The 18,164-nt window shown below is 39.7% G+C and overlaps 1 protein-coding gene and 1 long non-coding RNA gene across 7 annotated transcripts in view; one reads left to right on the top strand and one right to left on the bottom strand.

Annotated features, from left to right (window-relative positions):
• tfap2d (transcription factor AP-2 delta (activating enhancer binding protein 2 delta)) overlaps positions 1-18,164 on the top strand; it is a 35,715-nt gene continuing 17,551 nt past the window's right edge. The window contains exons 1-2 of one of the 4 annotated variants that reach the window (XM_015041749.1): positions 1-606; positions 15,665-16,183. In XM_015041749.1, coding sequence (XP_014897235.1) covers positions 15,698-16,183 — 486 coding nt within the window. In that variant the 5' untranslated portion in view covers positions 1-606; positions 15,665-15,697. Of the gene's footprint in view, positions 607-12,217; positions 13,928-14,008; positions 15,088-15,191; positions 16,184-18,164 lie in introns of those variants that run through there. The other 3 variants (XM_015041750.1, XM_015041748.1, XM_015041747.1) reach the window with 3 other exon arrangements.
• LOC106953174 (uncharacterized) lies at positions 4,573-11,406 on the bottom strand. Of its 3 annotated transcripts, none has more exons than XR_001426142.1 (3): positions 7,907-11,406; positions 5,277-5,421; positions 4,573-4,951 (listed from the first exon to the last, which is right to left on the bottom strand). It is a non-coding gene; the product is annotated as an uncharacterized LOC106953174 (long non-coding RNA). The 3 variants fall into 3 exon arrangements; XR_001426144.1 differs by having other exon boundaries at positions 5,277-5,378; positions 7,907-11,403; XR_001426143.1 differs by having other exon boundaries at positions 5,277-5,375; positions 7,907-11,395.

Here is an 18,164-nt window from a genome sequence, read left to right as displayed (position 1 = left end):
AGGAAACATTTGTAGTTCTGAATCCATCCCCAACCCGCCTCATCCTGCAATAACCTGAATCCTAAATCTAAATCTTTGCTTTCGTTATTAGTTGCTCACATTCACTCTAAAACTATAGAAAAAATAGTGCAGATGCTGCAACAAGTCTTTCCTTTAAGTCTACTTTGGATGATTTGATTTTCACTTCATCGCAAGACCAAGGCAGCTTATGAATGTGTGAAACTCGTCTCTAATCACCTTCATTTTCTCTGGTTTCCACCGTTTGTTCTGTTTCCTCCTGAGCGCAAACATAACAACATCTGATGTGATACGATTGTAGAAAACAACTACGAAAAAGATTTGTCAAAGCGCACAAAAAAATGAGTGACAAGAGTTAAAGATGTGCTAAAATAACACGCCATCTTGCATTTTTCACCACTTGATATGACACCTTCTGACATTTCTCTGTGTGTGTGTGTGTGTGTGTGTGTTCAGGGACAAAGCATGCAGTGTTATTTCACCACGTTTCTCTCTTTTGTTTTCATTTGAGTGGAAGTTTCGAGAAGTGCGTCTTGACGAATTGCATGGCCTGGTGTTGGAAGTGCAAGACACAGCAGCATATTGCAGGTGAGTGAAGTCATTAATATTTCCTCTGTATCAATATCACTGGTGGAATGGTGTGTGCAAAAAAAATAAGTAAAAAAAAAAAAAGGTGTGTATGTGTGGCTCAGATTGACAGGTGGATGATCTCAGTGAGTGGAGCACCCTGGGATCGACTGCATAATCAGGGAGACAAAGGAGCACAGGAAGAGACGAAAAACAGAGAGAGAGGGAGAGAGAGAGAGAGGGATGAGAGAAGCAGAGAAGTACGGAATAGTAAAATTCCCAGAGGTGTGAAGGGGTTGTGTGCGCTCGTCTCTGTTTATTTCTCTGTATTCGTTTGAAATGGTTTGCGTGTGTGTATACGTTTCTCTGTTGGTGTATTTAAACCTCCGTGTGTGTGTGTGTGTGTGTGTGTGTGTGTGTGTGTGTGTGTGTGTGTGTGCAGGAGGTGTTTGATGGTTTCCAACAGTAAATAGGTTCATTGTGAGAACAGCAAAGGTTCCACATCAGGAGACTTTCCTGGTAATTATACGGGAGCCGAGCTGGCCCCTCCCCTCTTTAACACACACATCAGTGATGCTGCTGCGGTGTGTGTCTGCGTGTGTTGTGGGTGTGAGAGTGTGTAATGTAATGTGAGTGTTTGTCTTGCCACGACGCGGCGGATCTGTGATCTCGGGCGCCTTGCGCGTACAGCTGTGGTTGACATCGTCCCACGCTGTTCCACAGTAAACAGGTTTCCTCTGCAGCGCAGGAATTAGGCGGCCGACCGACCGACCGCGGGGCTCAAAGCCCGAGGAGTCGCTTATAATTGACCAACTCTGTCGACAAGTTTCACAAGCGCCTCCCGTTGCTCTCCGGTCGGGTTGGGCTCCGTTTCATCTGCGCTTCAGATCCTCCCCGACTCACATCGGAGGATAAACAAAAGCATTACGGGGCCGAACGGAGAACATGGCGGGGCTGAGGGCTTGAAATCAATACGGCTAATGGTGGCCTGTCAGGAAGAAAGACAAAGTTTTGATCTTTGTTTATTTCTTTTCTCGTAATATATGTTTTCAGTGCTGAGAGTCTGAGATTGAACAAGTATGCTAATGTGTAATCTGTAGAGCTGTGAGAATGTTTTAGCCAGAAAGGCACACTGGATCCACATGATTTCTCCTGCACGCAGTCAAGTGATGCAGAGGCTTTTAAAGTCCTACTTATTTCAGTTAAGTGGCAGATTTACAGTTTCGGGCCGAACGACAATGTAAAACCAGCTCAGCTAAAAAGTAAAAGAAGAAAAAGCAAATCTCAATCTCTAGTGAAACTCATGTTTATATCTATTTGTCCCATTGACCTTTTGCGACTGTCATTAAATCCCGTTATTGGGACGGCAGTGAACTTGACTCTTTGAGCACAACGATATTTGTGTTTTTTGTGTCATTTTAAATCATGATGATATTTCTGTTTTACAGTACAGAGTGACTCCTGATTAACCAGGCAGGGACTAATCATTAATGATGTCACTTGATGTTGGCATTTTATTTAAAGTTTTGTGCTTTTCTGCCACACAATGATGACGATTTTAAAAGAAATTCCTCTGAACATTTTCTAAAACTCGCCACGTTGTGAAATTTTAACAACCCGACCAAAGTTGGTTTTTACAGCTCAACATGTAATTTATTTGTTTATTTATTGACTTGTGTTGATTGTTTTCAGTTGATTTTTTTTAAACGGGACATTAAATATTAACATTTACGTGCAAATATATGAGATTATAGCCAAGTGGCTCATTTCCATGTTGGCAGGTTGCTCACAAAAAACTTTACATAAAGGAGGAAAGAGGGTAAATAAACAGCTGTTTGCGATGTGTAATCTATAATGGTTCACTAGTTTTCATTTTATGTTGATAAGGTGAGTAGAGTTAGCACAACTGCGCTAGCTATGCTAAGCTAAACTGGCTAATTGTTTAGCTTAGCGTAGCTTAGCGCCACTGAAACAACCAAATCTCCTGTATAGTTTTCACCAGTGGTGGAGAAAGTACTCAAAAACTGTACTTAAGTACAGTAACGAAGTACTTGTACTTCGTTACTTCCCACCACTGGTTTTCACACGCTAAACGGATCAACGTGTTTTGTTTGGTTAAATAAACACTTCACACTTAAAGGTTCATTTAAATGTTTCAAATAATCAATCAGCTTTTTATCAGACAAATATTACGTTTTTAATTGATTTTTCAACATTTCTAAAGAGATAAAAGCCATGTGTGCCATAATCTCCCTCCTTCCTGGATCTTATTTAAGATCCAGTGAATAAGAAACTTTTTGGATCACTTTCACAAGCTCCACCCAGACCTGAACCTGTCTGACAACACGAAGTAGGCAGATCTCAAAATGCAGGAAATCAGGCTAAATAAAGTGGAAAACACCAGAAACTAAGTCAGTTAAAAGTCTGGAGAGGCTTTAAGCCTCCAGTAAGATCTGAGTAACTTTCTGTAATCGATTATTTAAAAATAATGGATTCAATGCTGGCAGGAAATGCTGAATCAAAATGGCCAACTTTCAGTTTGTGATCTTCAGGTGAAGAAGGTTTGGATTGTACAGCAGGTCAAAACAAACCAGAATCGGCTCGGCTTTAGATTTCATCACATTTTTCTGAGAGTTTTAGAAGGTGGTGATGATTCAGAGAGCATTTAATTTATGCAGCCAGACTGCAGTGATAACTGAACCTGTGGAGTTTGTGATTCAGGACTGGACCACAAACAGCAACGTTTCAGCTAGCGTTAGCTCTACAGCATAACATTGTTCTTTAACAGACCAACCTTGACGATATAAAGTCAAACTTTATTCTGTATTTTGAATCTGATGCTGTTGAAGCTTTTCCTGCCTTGACTATTTAAAGTTATGATTCGCAGCAACAATGTTGGTTATTTTCCGTCATTCTGCACAAAACATTTAGTCTCTGAATTTTTCTACTTCTCGGTCTGTGATGTCACAACGTGAGGTTTGTTTTTAAAACTGTATCAATAAATCCTGTAATAAACTCTTTTATTCTTGCAGACCTGCACCTTCTTGATTAGATAATTGATTGCTGATTTCTTCATTCTGCTGGTGAACCAAACAGCTTTTTATGCTTTTAGTTGTTTACGTAACTCTTAAGCTGCTATGCTGTTGTTTTGCAACATAAATGTAGCAACTTGTGATTTTAAAACCTCATTCTTTCTGAGCTTTCATGCATTTTCAAATTTTTGTTTTATTTTCTATTTTATTTTCTTTATTTTGTTTTATTTTCTCAATTTAAATATATCACCACTTTGCAAAAAACAACATTAATTAGGTTTGCTTTGTAACTGTTGGCATAAAACAAATCTTTTTCAAGATACAGCCAGATTTTTAGTAATTTTATTAGATATCTATATCATAAACCAAAACAAAATGTATATTTGAAAATAATACATGGTTTTCAAAATAAAAGTTCAAACTGTAATTACAGCTGCAAGCATTTTGGGATATGTCTCTATGAATATTACTAATTTATTTCTCCACATCTTTTTTTCACATTTTTTGAGTTTTGCTCCAATTGTTTACATTTAGGCCTGGACTTTGACTGGGCTGTTCTGACACATGAATATACTTTCATTTTTAATCCAGATCAATTCATTATATCGTAACATCCATCTTCCCATCAACTCTGACCAGGATCCCCGAAGATTCCCACAGCATGATGCTGCCTCCACCGTGTTTTACTTACAGCTTTCTGCTACACATTGACTGTATGAGCATGTAGATATGGAGAAATACTATAAATAATGTATCATTTTCCTTTCATTTTACATTGAGCTCTACTCTCTGTTGGTCTACTGCATAAAATCCCAATGAAACTCATTCAGATCTCTGGTCAAAATGAGAAAAAATAACAATTTCAAGTAATATCTGCATTTTTCAGAGCTCAAAATTATTTAAAACACCTGATTTATGACTAAATAAATTAGTTTTCCTTCTTTTTAATCAGTAGTTTCAGTTTTCAAGATGTATTTTATTTGCTGAATGATTCACATGAAAACATCTTTCAATTTCAGACAAACCTTTGGTGATAATTTGTACATTTATCTCACACAGCATTTAAATCAGACTTTAATATTGTATTTTGTTATGAAGTTATTCAATACTTGTACACATACAGTTTAAGTTACATTTCCACTGTACACCAACAGGAACGGTCAGAGTTTGGCGCCTGCAGGCCTTCATCTGGCGCCTTGTTAACATTTCATATTTCTGTCTCTGGTTCTGAAACGTCCGTCCACTTCCTGGGGACATTCTCTCAACAGATGAAACAACAGAGCTCGTAGCAAGAAGGTTTGACTCTGTCTGCCCTGTCATTCCTCACAGAACCACTGGAACAAAAGTAAAGGAGAATAAAACCTTCAGCCTGTATTTTTCTGTCTGGACTGGAGTAAAAAAAAACAAAAAACAGAAAGAGCGGGTGGCCAGATCGTTTTATGCTTAAAGATTTCCTTTTTGCAGAAGTCTCGGCCTCTGTCTCGGCTCGCTAATTCAGTGTACACTACACACATCGTTTCTTGCTCATTCTGCACTCATACAACATATATTCAAACAGCTCTGCTTTAAGAGATTACAGAGATTACACAGGAATTACACGATCAAAGTCATTGAACCTGCATCACCCCCACACACCAAACCCACCGTGTGTACACTTACTGGGTCTGAACGTGGGAGAAGATGCTTGTGTGTGTGTGTGTTTTCACAGAGACCAGAGTGTTAATCTCCCCTCGGGCTGCATGGCCCAAGTGGCGCCCTCTGCTGGCAGGGACGAGAAGAACAAGCGAGAAAAAAACTGAAGAAACTACAAAACAGAAACAAAAACCATAAAACATTCATAGTTTTATATAGTAAACACCTTTTATATGAAAACAAGAAGGCAAAATGAGTGGCTAACAGGAAGGTTGACATTTAAAAACATACCAACTTCCTTGGTTACAGTATGAAAAATCAATTCTTAAAAATAATAAAGCAGCATTTCACTTGTAGTGTTAAAGTCATCATGGAAAAAGCAACAAAAACAGAGGCAGGCATTTGGATAAATGAAAATACAAACCAGTTTATTATTCTTTTTCTCATGTTACAGATGTTTTAATGAGTTTATCAGAACTTTCAAGGCTGCATTTATAAATACTGAAAGGAAAAAAAACACAAGTAATTTATTTTAGTTTGAACTTTTATTACAAACAAAACAAATTAAAGTTTATTCTTTAAAGTCCAACTGTTTTCAAAAAGCAAATGTGTAAAAACTGGAGAAACGAGAAGAAAGGTTTGCTTGAAAAAAGCTGGAATCCACAGAAAAGTTGTTGCAGTGGCAGTTTTAATGAAGTAGATGTTGGTCGCTGCCCAGGGCGACATCTGTTTGAGAGTGGCAAAAACCCTCAAAAATGTAAAAATAAATAAATAAAGATATCCATCAGCTTTCCACCAAAACACCTTTTCTTTTTTATTTATTTCCAATAAAACAGCACAGATTGGTTTATGATGTCCAGCTTCAAAAGATAAAATAAGGGAAAATTTCAGTTTTTCTGTTTTTTTTTTGTAAGAAAAGTCAAACAAACTGAACGTGGTTTTAAATGTTTGATCGATCACATCCAATAATCAGAAAGATGCACAAATTATTTCCCCACATGTAACATTTACTCATGATTAGAAAACCTAAAATCCACACTTACAAACACCAACCACTATATTATGCACAGATATTGTTATGCAATATTGAAATGAACCTGATGAAGTCCCTTTGGGGTCAAAGTTTAAAGCACATAAATAAAAAAGTAGCTTATTGAGATCAACACCAAGGTGGAAGAATCACAGGAAAAACACATCATAAATATAATTAATCACATTTATGCTCATAATTCTAATTTTCTTGCAGTTTTTCCCAACATGTAAGTTTAAACAAATCATGCAAAAGTAAAAAAATCCTTTAACAAAATGATCTAATTCTTTTATTTCTGGTTTAAAAAACTAAATATAGTTTGGGATCAGATTCCAGCGTTTTCTAAAAACGGACTTTGCAGCGTGAACTGGACACTGAGTAGCACCTGATGTAACTCAAATCTTTTTCACTTTTTCAGCTTTCTTAAGCCTTCTTTGGGTTTCTGTGTTCTTTCTAAGAAATCTGCACTGCTTTAAAATGTAAAGCTCTTAAATGCTAACAGGATCATTTTTGCAATGAGTTTCTCTAAAGCTCACTTTCAGAAAAAGAAAACAAAATATAAGATTTTTGGCATTAAGATCCCTCCTTAGATTGAGACAAGAATGAAAAACAACAATTACCAAATCTGTAATGCAGATTAAATTATTCTACACTGATTTACTAAAATGGTTCTTAATGCACCATTAAAGCAAAACCATCACTGAGCTGTTAGAGCAGGTTGAACTGGGCCAGAACTAACATATCTTGGCACAAAAATCGACTGAAACACAACATTACACCCAGATTAAAGGAAGCTCATCTGATTGGATTGTTTTCCAGCGCATGTTGGATTTATACATCCTACAGATGCCAGGTTTCAGTTAAAAACCTCCCAACGTACTGAAAATTAATTCAACCCTCAAAGATCCATTTAACTCTTGGCATTGAAGCCTCCATTCAGAGTAAAGCCTGGAGCCACTTCTGAAGCAATAACGCGCACGGATATCACCATTATTCTGCTCTTAATAGGGGTAATTATCCGAATGGATCTGAAATCCCACCGACACAATGGGAGAATCATCAGTCTAAATAAACAGACACGGAGCAGATTTTTACATCTTGTCTGAAACGCTGAAGGATCTCACTTTGGAGGAGGAAAAAAAAAAAAACAACCCAGGATCATAAGAGAGGTGATGAAAATCTTAGAGCGTTGCTCTTTTCCTCCCATCTGCACGGGAAATAGTCGAAAGACTTTTGGCTTTCGTGTGATCTTCAGGAGCACTTCAGAAACTCTTGAAATGAGAAGTTAATGAACTTCGATCGACGCGCACGGACGCGCGCACACGCAGCAGGCTCACACTAATCCAACAGCTGCTGGAGTTAAGTTTTCCAAATCAATTTTACAGCTTCGCTCCTGCACGGCTGATGCTTGTAATCGTTTATTAACAGTACTGTTAATCATTCCGCGCAGAAGACCATTAATTGATGGCTTGGAAGCAACTAAACCCACCAACCGAACACTCATTAGCAGTCGATCGCGATCCTGCTGCCTTCTCCAAATTATTACTTTAATAAATCAACGTCACACAGGAAGAAAAGACGTCACTGGGCTCCTTTTCTTAAACTCTAAAGGCTTGTTCATAATTACCATCGCCATGTCAGTTGGGAGCAGATTGGCCTTTTCTTTCTTCTGTTTATTCGCAGCAGATGACACGTGTTTGACCTGGATTCAACCTCTCCGCTGACTTCCCGAGTAATTACGGCAACAAAGAAGCAACAATTAAACGCGCTAATTGGCAACACAGACCGGCAATGATACTCGGTTGTTGCAGGTAACCAAAGGACGCGTGTTGTCCCTGTTTTCTGGAGGGTCCGTGAAGTAAACAAAAAGTCCTGACTGGTGGTTGTAAAGAGGAGGGAGGGGGGTGGGGGGGTACCCCAGGTCACGTGATTATTAATATAATATACCATGTGCAGCTGACAGGAGATTAACATGGGCGATAATGTGATATTAAGAGAAATTAGGGACAGAAATTAACAATAACGCAGATTTAACATGAGCAATGGCGCCACCAACAGGGGGCAGCACTGAATGTTCATTTTGATGCAAATTTAAAAGAGCAAAATGTGAGCTTCAATGATTTTTTTGTTCTTCCTTTTGTATTTATTTCATGTATTGAAAACAGTCTGGCTACTACCTGCCTCATAAGTATGTTATTATTTCTGAATATGTAATAAGCATTAATTTATTATTTGGTATTTGTCTTTCCATTATTTGGAGAGTTTGTGTTGTTTTTGTATGAATTTGAAGCCTGAAATAAGATAAAAACTAGCTTATTGACTTTTAACTAGTTAGTTAGTTAGTTAGTTAGTTAGTTAGTTAGTTAGTTAGTTAGTTAGTTAGTTAGTTAGTTAGTATCCCATAAATGGACTGAGCTGTAAAAACATATTTTCTGACTCAACTTCACTTGTTGCTTTAACTCAATTAATTTGTATCAACTTTAACTGTGGAGCTCAACTTAATAAAAGTTTTTGCTACAACTTGAATGACATGGACTTAACTGTCTTTAGCTATTATATTAAGCTACAATTTAGTACATAAGAGATGTTTTAAAAGGTTGCCCTAACTTATTTATTTATGCTTTTACAGTATCACATCCATTAAATCGTTAATGTTTTTTAAACTTAACTCATTTCTAAGGCAAGTCAGCTTTGTAATGTTCTTTATTTTTTATTCTTGTCACACATTTTCTCAAAAAAGATCATTTGTTCATTTTAATGTACCTTTATTGTTTTTGTTTTTTTAGGAAGCTATCAGAGGGAAAGTCTTTCAAAATGTTGCAGAAGCTAAAAAACTAAGGCGTGAACATGTGAAATACCGATTTTAAACGACCTGATTGCATTTTTTTTAGGGATTTTTTTTATTGGTTTGATCTGTTTTGGGTTTTTTGTTGTTATTTTTTCTACAGACCTACATTTCAGAGTTCAGTGTTTCCTTTCTGGCCACCCTGACCAAACTTTCTGGAAACGCCCCTGGACCCTTCAGCGGTCTGTTCCTCCTTCAACACCTGTTTCCTGCCTCTTCTGCTCTCCTCGCCCCATGAAAAGAAATTAATTTGCTGCAGATCTTGAAGGCTTAACCGAGGCAGCGACGCCCCCCGCGCCTCCTCCCCTCCGCCGAAACGACACAGTAAATCCCCACAATTAGCAGATCCATATTAGCATATTAACCTGCGCTTCCTTCCGAGGCGCTTCCTTTATGTAGGTCAGACAGTTTTTCTTAATTACTTTTTTTTTTCTTTTTCTTTGGCCAACAGGCTCCGCGCCGTTTGTTTTGCGTTGCGCTTTTATTGTGTCAGACGTTATTTTGGCTGGAAAAAGGTGCAGACGCACCGACTCAACGGACGCTGGTGGCCATATGAGGCCGGCCGGAGTCTGACCGGGTTCATTAGAGCCCAAACTGACCCATAAACCAGGCCAACACATGTGCGCTCACACTGGAAGCAGGCTGGGAATGTTTTTGACTTTCTTTCTCTTCCTGCTCGCAAACTGAAACATGGCTTGTTTTGGTGTTTTTTGTTTGTTTTTACTTTTGATTATAAGCAGCATTTTGAGGTTTCAGGGCATTTTTAAACGCAGCATGGATCCGTCTAACCTTTGAATGTATCCTGAGTTGATCTAAGTGTTAGAATCTGACACAATGTGCTGAAAGTTGTGTTAAAGCCTCGCCTGTAAAGGGGATTACACGGCAGTAATAGGCTGGATTAAATGACTGCAGGCTATGTAGTGATCTATTATGGATAAGTTGTGGCTCTGTATTAAACCGTTTACACCAATCCGGTCTGATCATCGTGATCTCCTGGTGTTTTCTCTGCCTCTTCTAAGCCTTGTGGTGTTTTATACAGGTGGTCTTTAAATGAAATAACTAAAAACAATTAGAAATAGTCTCTAATGAGATTAGCGTCATCACTTCCGTTCAGCAGACAGAAAAAACGCCTACTTCCGTCTAAACAACGGGAAATGGTTGTTGAAGATGTCTACTGATGTAATACTGGAAAATGTGGGTGTGGTTAATCAGTTTAACTGAGTTTAACTTAAAGAAAACTGGTTAAAGAAAACAAAACATTTTGAACAGAGTTACTGGAATAAACTACGTAAAATACGTCCAGTGGAAGCTTTCAGAGACACGTAGACTGAATTTCAATGAGTATTATTGTTGCTTTTCTATTTTTAAAACGAAATATGGTCAGAAATGCTGAGAAATCAGGGATGTTTCCAAACGTCATGTGGTTTCATGGTATTTTGGGGAGCTTATTATGACGTTTTATGCAGATGCTGGTGAAATGAAATACGTCCAGTTTGTTAAACTATCTAAAAACTAATTCATTAATAAACAATAACATGATTTTATCCAGGGGAATAGAGGCGATGATGTTGTTTTCTGTCAAAACAAGGTAACATTGTAGATGAAAAGTTTAAAAAAGACGTCATGGGTCTGATAAATTCGCAACTGATTTTCGTTTTTTGAATGGATGAGAGATACGCGCCAAAAAGTAAAAACAATAACAATAATAACTGAAATAAATAAAACGGACACCATTAGACAGCCTGGATTTTTCGGAATATTGATGAGAAATTACAATATTAGGTCACACACGCGTTCAAATCCCAACCGTGAAGTTATTATTACTTCCTGTTGGCCCTTAAGGATGACGGGCCCCCTCCACGCACCCCGCCGCCCCCCATCGCTCCCAGTCGGTCCATCCAGAAAACCTCGGGGCTGATCTAAATTCTCGCCTCTGGGCTGAACTACCGAGCGGGATTCGGGCCTTTCCCTGCCTCGTCAGGCGCCAGATGGACTGGCTCCTGTCCGGAGATCAGTGCGCATCTGCTGCGGCGCGCTCGGCCCCCTGGTAAAAGAAGGGCCACTCGCAGGCGTTAAGCCCCGTTACGCGCAACTGGTGCCTCGGTTCGGCGATGGACTGTAGCCGCAACGTACCTCATTTTCTACTATTTATATAATAATAATAATAATAATAATAATAATAATAATAATAATACAAAGGAAAATGTGAGTAATGTGCTTCGTGATGTAGAAATGAAGATCTGTGGGATTCCCTTCTATATTATTTCGTTTTTTGAGTTTTTTTTTTTTGGTTGTTTTTTAACTCATAACACAATATATATTAATATAATTTCTATTCAACATGTCTCTTTCATGTTTTAAATCAGAAAAGTACGTTGAAATACGGATGGTTGATTGATGCTTTGAATTCACATTTTTGGAAGAAGAGGCACGATTTCGTTTCTTCAAAACTTATTTTGTTTATGTCAACATGCGGCATGTTCATTTTAAACTGTAAATTCATGAAATAAACAGACAATAATAGCATGAAAGAGAAGATAAAATATTTGAATGATAAATAAAACAAGTCTTAGGATTGTCGATGATTTACTTATGTCATCAATGAATGAAATGAATAATTTGGGACCAAACACTCACCCCTGAGGAACACCACTCACAATGTCTGAACATCCACACTGAAATTTATGATAATTAAGTACATAAAGTGGTTATGTTTTTACATGTTTCATTTTGTCCATCCTATCTCCAGCTAACGTTCTGGGCGAGAGGCGGGGTCACCCTGGACAGGTCGCCAGTCTGTCACAGGGCAACACAGAGACACACAACCATGCACACACACTCACACCTGGGGGCAATTTGGAGAAGCCAATTAACCTGACAGTCATGTTTTTGGACTGTGGGAGGAAACCGGAGTACCCGGAGAAAACCCACCATGCACAGGGAGAACATGCAAACGCCATGCAGAAAGACCGGGGCTGGGAATTGAACCCAGAACCTTCTTGCTGCAAGGCCACAGCTCTACCAACTGTGCAGCCCCTGTTTCATTTTGTCATATTTGTTTTCTTTGTTTTTAAAAACCTATTTGAAACAAATATTATTTTAACAGGAATCTACCATCAAAACAGAGCCGACCCAAGATTTTATGCGGCCCGGAGCTGAATTTTATCTGGTGCCCCCATTTCCACTTCAATTAACTAATTAAGATCCAGGAAGATGATTTACTCTGTCCCTTTTATGTAACTCCAACACAGAAAAAACTGCAGAAATTTTTAACACCTTTAAATTGACATAACCATCAAACTATGACCAATTTCACACGTATGATTACAACTAGAGCTGTAAATTTAAATTTTTAGAGCATAGTTTGCTGTTGAATGTCTTGGCTTGGTTTGCCCATTTAATCCACAATAAGCACATTATTACCACATTTATACCTCATTTAGAAGTGAAGTCTTTTCTGTCTATATAATGTAATCTTGTTACACATGGAGCCTTTCTGGTGTCATCATGATTTGTTTAAAAACATAAAATCAAACATGTTGCTGTTCTCATGAAGGTTTGGTGTCAAATGACAATTAAAAAACGATGCATCGCCACATTTAATCACTTTATATAGACGCTTTCTTGCTCCCTTCACCTCTCTCTTTTCCTGCTGGCCTTCCTGTTCATCCCCCTCCTCTTTTCCACTCTCTCCACCCTCTTCCCTCCCTCTCTTCCTCTTTCCTTTCTTTTTTTTTTAATACCTGGCGTACGACAGCCGGCCTTCACCGGTCTGGTCGCGCAGAGGTTTCACGTCGAGCCTCCAGGCAAAACAATCGGTATCGGTTAATTAAAATATAAAAGGCCTTGAGAACTTTTTAAAAGAGGGTATTTACGGCGCCCCCGATGCACCACCGCGTCTCTGCCAGGGTCGCTATTTGCTTAATGTGATGATTTTTTTTCTTTCTTGTATTTGAATGTAAAAAAAAAATGGGACAAACTGTCTTTTTGATCAGGAAGAAAGTGAGCGGCGGCACACATGACTCGGTAATAAAGAGCAAAACTGCAGCTACACATTATTTTCTCCGTCGTGATTATTTAATTGCGGGTTGTTGCTTTTGTTCATTTTGCAACCGATATTTGGGCTGAGATTAAGTGGGATGCAGGAACAGATGGGAGGGGAAATAGTTACTTAATTAAAGCGCAGAGTCAACCGCGGCGTCAGCGCGGCCACAGTCTGCACTTTAATAATATCAGCGAGTCGCTTTGGTTGCAGTTACAGCTGAGTAGGGAAAAAGAGACATCCAAAACAAGACTGATTAGGGCTTATCTCTGCTCCGACTGAGAACCGCTGCCCCCTCCCTCACTCTTCATCTCTCTCTCTTTTTCTCTGGTTTGTTTTTGAGTGGCAGGAAATCTGACAGACAGTAGAATAGCTCTCCTCTCCTCTCCTCTCCTCTCCTCTCCTCCGGTTTCTATCCCTCTCCTTTATTTCTATTTGCTCCTCGCCAACAGGCTCAGACCACAGAAACTTCCGCGTTTGTGTTTATGTGTTTCTATTGCTTTTACCAGAAGGCCTGAGGGCAAGTCACTGTCTGTTTCCTGTATGCTTGTCGTGTAGCTTGTATTGTTTTTATTGCAGGTTTTATTCACCTGTTAGTGTTTAGCTGCGTTTATTTTCCTATCAGATAAAATATTTCATTTTTCCCCTAGTATATACTCTTAAAAAATAATACATATAAGATATTTTTTTAAAGTAAACAAAAACACCATAATTTGTATGACGGCACCGCTGAGCTGGGCAGGACCACCCCGGGCGCTCAGGTGAGTTACAGCAATAAGAGAAAGGAAAATATGAAGAAAAACACCATAAAATAAAAATTGTACTCACAAAATAATAATAAACACGTTTGAAACCAGACATGCGCGTCTACAGCATTAGTAATGAGTTCATTATTAACAAAGAAAACATTCCCAGACTGCGGAGAAAAACGGGAAAAAATAAATGAAATGCATCAGAAGATTAATGTAGAAGTTAGAAAAAGCTGAAAAATGTGGAAAAAAACAACAGATTTGTACACAACAAAAAAACATATAAACACGAATAAATTTCCAACTGTCTGCAAAAATATGTTATTCGAATCGTTTATTGCAGTAAATTAATCTGTGAAAATATTGATTATTTGAAAACGCAAACGGATAATACGTGAAAACAGTATTTAATGTAAAAACAATATAAAGGCTAACAGTTGGTGCATGCAGAAAGCATAAAAGCATCCAGTTTCATGAGAACATGACCGCTTTCAGCAGAAATATAAGCATGTTCTTACAGTCAAAGCTTATTCCGAAACATTGCAAATTAAACTTACAGTTTTCGTTGAAAATCCGCACGATTTTCGTTAAAACGACTATTGCAGCTGCGAGTAAAAAACAATAATATCACGACGAAAAACCGAGCAGCGGACCTCGTGGAAACACAAACGAGTCAAAAACGGGGGAAAAAATGTCCACAAAAAGCGTCGAAAACGTTGAAAGAAGCTCTCGGTTCCTTATTAGGGCGAAGATACAATATTTATTCCTTGTCTCCTGGGATGCTCCTTCTCCGTCTATTGTCCTCCCATTCCTCAGTGCTGATGCTTAATTTTCAAAACTTCTATATTACCAAGGGACCTACGACATCAGCCGAGAAATACCCTGCAAGTACAAAATCCGTGCGCCAGCCCCGTCCGTGCAGAGGGGAGACGCTCGCGTTCCGCCAGCTTTCTACCAAAACCGAGAGCGCGCAAAAGGGGAACTTTTCCATCTCTCTCGCTTTTTTTGGAGGATTTTAAAGCACTTTTTAAATTATTATTATTATTATCATCGTTATTGTTACTATTATTATTCGATCGGGTCGTATAGGAGAGTAAGACCAAAATATTACGGGTTATTTTGGAGAAAGAACAATGTCAGCGACCTTCCCCGGACTTGTCCACGACGCAGAGGTAGGCTGCTTTATTTCATTTAATAGGATTTAATGTATAGAATAAAAGCGAAGGGTGCCGAGTTGGGAAAAAATGGTTTTGGTTAAACTGTAAAAGAAAAGTAGTTCATGGAGTGCAAGAACAGAAAAAGAAGTGGCTAAAAGAGTCTTATTTGGGTTTTATTTTTATTATAAATGTGTGATTAGGACATTTCAGGGCAGAACTCGCCTTTGTGTCTTACCTCTCCTCCATGGCGAGCAGCAGGGCTGGGTAGTGAATTTGCCAGCAGCTCGGTAATAATAATAACATATAAAAGCACGCCTTTTTAAATGCTGCACAGAGAGTGACAGGCATGCCAAAGGGAGGGAAAAAAAACTACCTATTGCTCCTGTTGCAGCGCGATCGTTCCCCTCCCAGGCGCGTTGAAATGACATCTCCTTCAGGTGGTTTAAAGTGAGGAGGAGAGAGGAAGAAAAAAAAACCGCTTTGAGAGTGTGTGACTTGTGTTTTGGAGTGTGTTTGGGAGGCAGAGAGGAGACACCGGCTGATGCTAAATGACACTGCTCATATCTTTCCCTGTCTCTTTATTATCTTCCAGATACGTCACGACGGTTCAAACAGCTACCGGCTCATGCAGCTGGGTTGTCTGGAGTCGGTGGCCAACTCCTCGGTCGCCTACTCCTCCTCGTCGCCGCTCACCTACCCAGCGCCGGCGGGGACGGAGTTCGCCTCGCCCTACTTCTCGGCCAACCACCAGTACACGCCCCTGCACCACCAGTCCTTCCACTACGAGTTCCAGCACTCCCACCCGGCCGTGGCCCCGGAGGCCTACGGGCTGAACTCGCTGCACTCCGGCCAGTACTACCAGCAGATCCACCACGGGGAGCCCGCCGACTTCATCAACCTCCACAACGCGCGCTCGGCCCTCAAGTCCTCGTGCCTGGACGAGCAGCAGCGGCGCGAGCTGGGCTGCCTCGACGCTTACCGGCGCCATGACTTGTCGCTGATGACGTCACACGGCTCTCAAGCCTACGGCGTAGGCATGCACCACCCGGACCAGAGGCTGCTGCCCGCCGCCGGCCTGGGCCTCCCTCCGCCGGCGGCAGACGACCTGCAGGTACCGGCGGCCTCCGAATCCAGACCCAAAACATAAAAAACAAACAAATCTCCATTGTGATTGCTTTAACAAGAAGTAGTAAACACGGATATATCCCTGCCCCACTGGCCCACTAATCAAAAACCTTCCCCTCTTGTTCCACTGCAGTTCCGAAATGCTGAACAGAATAACAGACGTCTGTCTGTGAGACTTGACGCTTTCCACTCAGGGACTGTAACTTTACTCACATTGGATTTGATCTTGAGATAATTTTGTTTCCGAAGCAAAACGTGAGCGTACAAAAAGCGGGCTAAGTAAATGTCAAGTCCACACGGCACGACGCCTCTGAAAGGCAGGCCCGTTTCTAAAGGTTAATTGACTGGCAGTCTATACCGCCCTATTGTGAAACCATCCCTTTATTTCTCCCAGAAACACACGTGACCCATATTTTACATAATTCCTTTCGATGTAAAGAAATGGCCAAGTTGAAAAAAGGGTGTGTGTGTGTGTGTGTGTGTGTGTGTGTGTGTGTGTCTGCTGGGGCAAAGAAAAGCCGCTGGTTGCTCCATTCTCCGGTAAAGGGCGGATTAACGGATCGGGCTTCGGGACACAATAGCCGACTCGAGCAGCATAAAGCACCGTAGTTTATCCAATTACGGACTTAACGTCAATCAACTTTGTTACTTATGCAGCGACATCTGAGCCGGTTTTAAAGACGCGGCGCTGGTTAAACAAACTGACACGTAATTTCAGTCGCGTAAAATGTTTTGGGTTTTTTTTCTCCAAAGCAGAATTTGTTCAACTGGTTAAAGTCTCATTTTTTATTTTACTTTTTTTTCTTTTTCAAAAGTTGTAAATCCAGAACAGTAAATATGGTTTTAAATATGTATTTTGCATGAATTACAAATGATATTATCTAAATAGAAATTATGATGTCTTATTATAATTTGATAATATAATAAGGTTAAAAAAATTGGTAATTACGCATGGATTGTAAATATTATGGAATACTTTGTATCTATTTTTTAGTTATTTTTTTAAGTGTCGGGTATTTCTAATTTTAAAATTAGCGCATGTGATTTAATTTATATTTTGACGTAATGAAAATATATAATATCGATGCAAATAATTTTTAGATTGATAGATTTCATCTTTTTCATTCAATTTAGAATTTTTATGATATTCTTCGGCTCTTTGTAGTTGTTTTTTTACATACCGTTTCACTGGAGGCTTGTGGGATTTTAGAGGGCGCACTTTGACCTTTTATATGCCGAAAAGAAAGGAGCGGCTTGTGAACCTGAGCTTGCACGAGGCGGATGCATGAACCCAACAGATGCGCCCTGCCTTGGTCCCGCGCAGCCCCGTCGCATCTTTGAGCGCGTTAAAGAGATTTTCATGGCGAACAAAGCAGCTGCCACACCTTTCCCCCGTCAGCGAGCTAATTCATGCAAGACCTCTGCGTTTTGTATATTGATTTTATAATCACTTTAGCTCCGGAATAAGAAGAAAAGAAACAGAGCAGGAGCTGGTTAAGAAGGCGCTCCATAAACCTTCTATCTCTCTTTTCTTTTTATTATTTTTTTTACCCGTCTCCTCCCAGTTTATTTTAATCAGAGGGGCTTCTGCGTGGGCCAGGCCTGGAGGCTCGCACAGGGATTAAGTGTTTTCTGAATAAAAATCGCGTGTTCTCCTTTTTGATGACATTGTTGATAGCACGCGAGTCTGATCCGGATCTGATGTCAGATCTCCATACATGCAGGCCCAGATCTGCGTTTACCTCCAGATTTCAACAGGTATCAGGATGTTGCTGCCAACTCTGGACACTCAGCGGATTTCTGAGTCAGGATGAGTGAAATTAGGCTCGTTTCTGAGCGAACCGTGAGCAGCATCTTTCATGATACTGTGACCTCAGATTTGCTCCAAGCCTCCTAAGTGGTGTGCACTTTCTAACAAAATGGCTTCCCTCTATTTACTATAGCCCAAAGCTATATATATATATATA

Source organism: Poecilia latipinna, unplaced genomic scaffold (assembly GCF_001443285.1).
Source record: "Poecilia latipinna isolate Pla-1442-1.1 unplaced genomic scaffold, P_latipinna-1.0 Scaffold567, whole genome shotgun sequence".
In the NCBI taxonomy this organism is placed as follows: domain Eukaryota; kingdom Metazoa; phylum Chordata; class Actinopteri; order Cyprinodontiformes; family Poeciliidae; genus Poecilia; species Poecilia latipinna.
The sequence above is the reverse complement of the archived record's forward strand: the minus strand, read 5'-3'. Positions and strand labels throughout refer to the sequence as shown.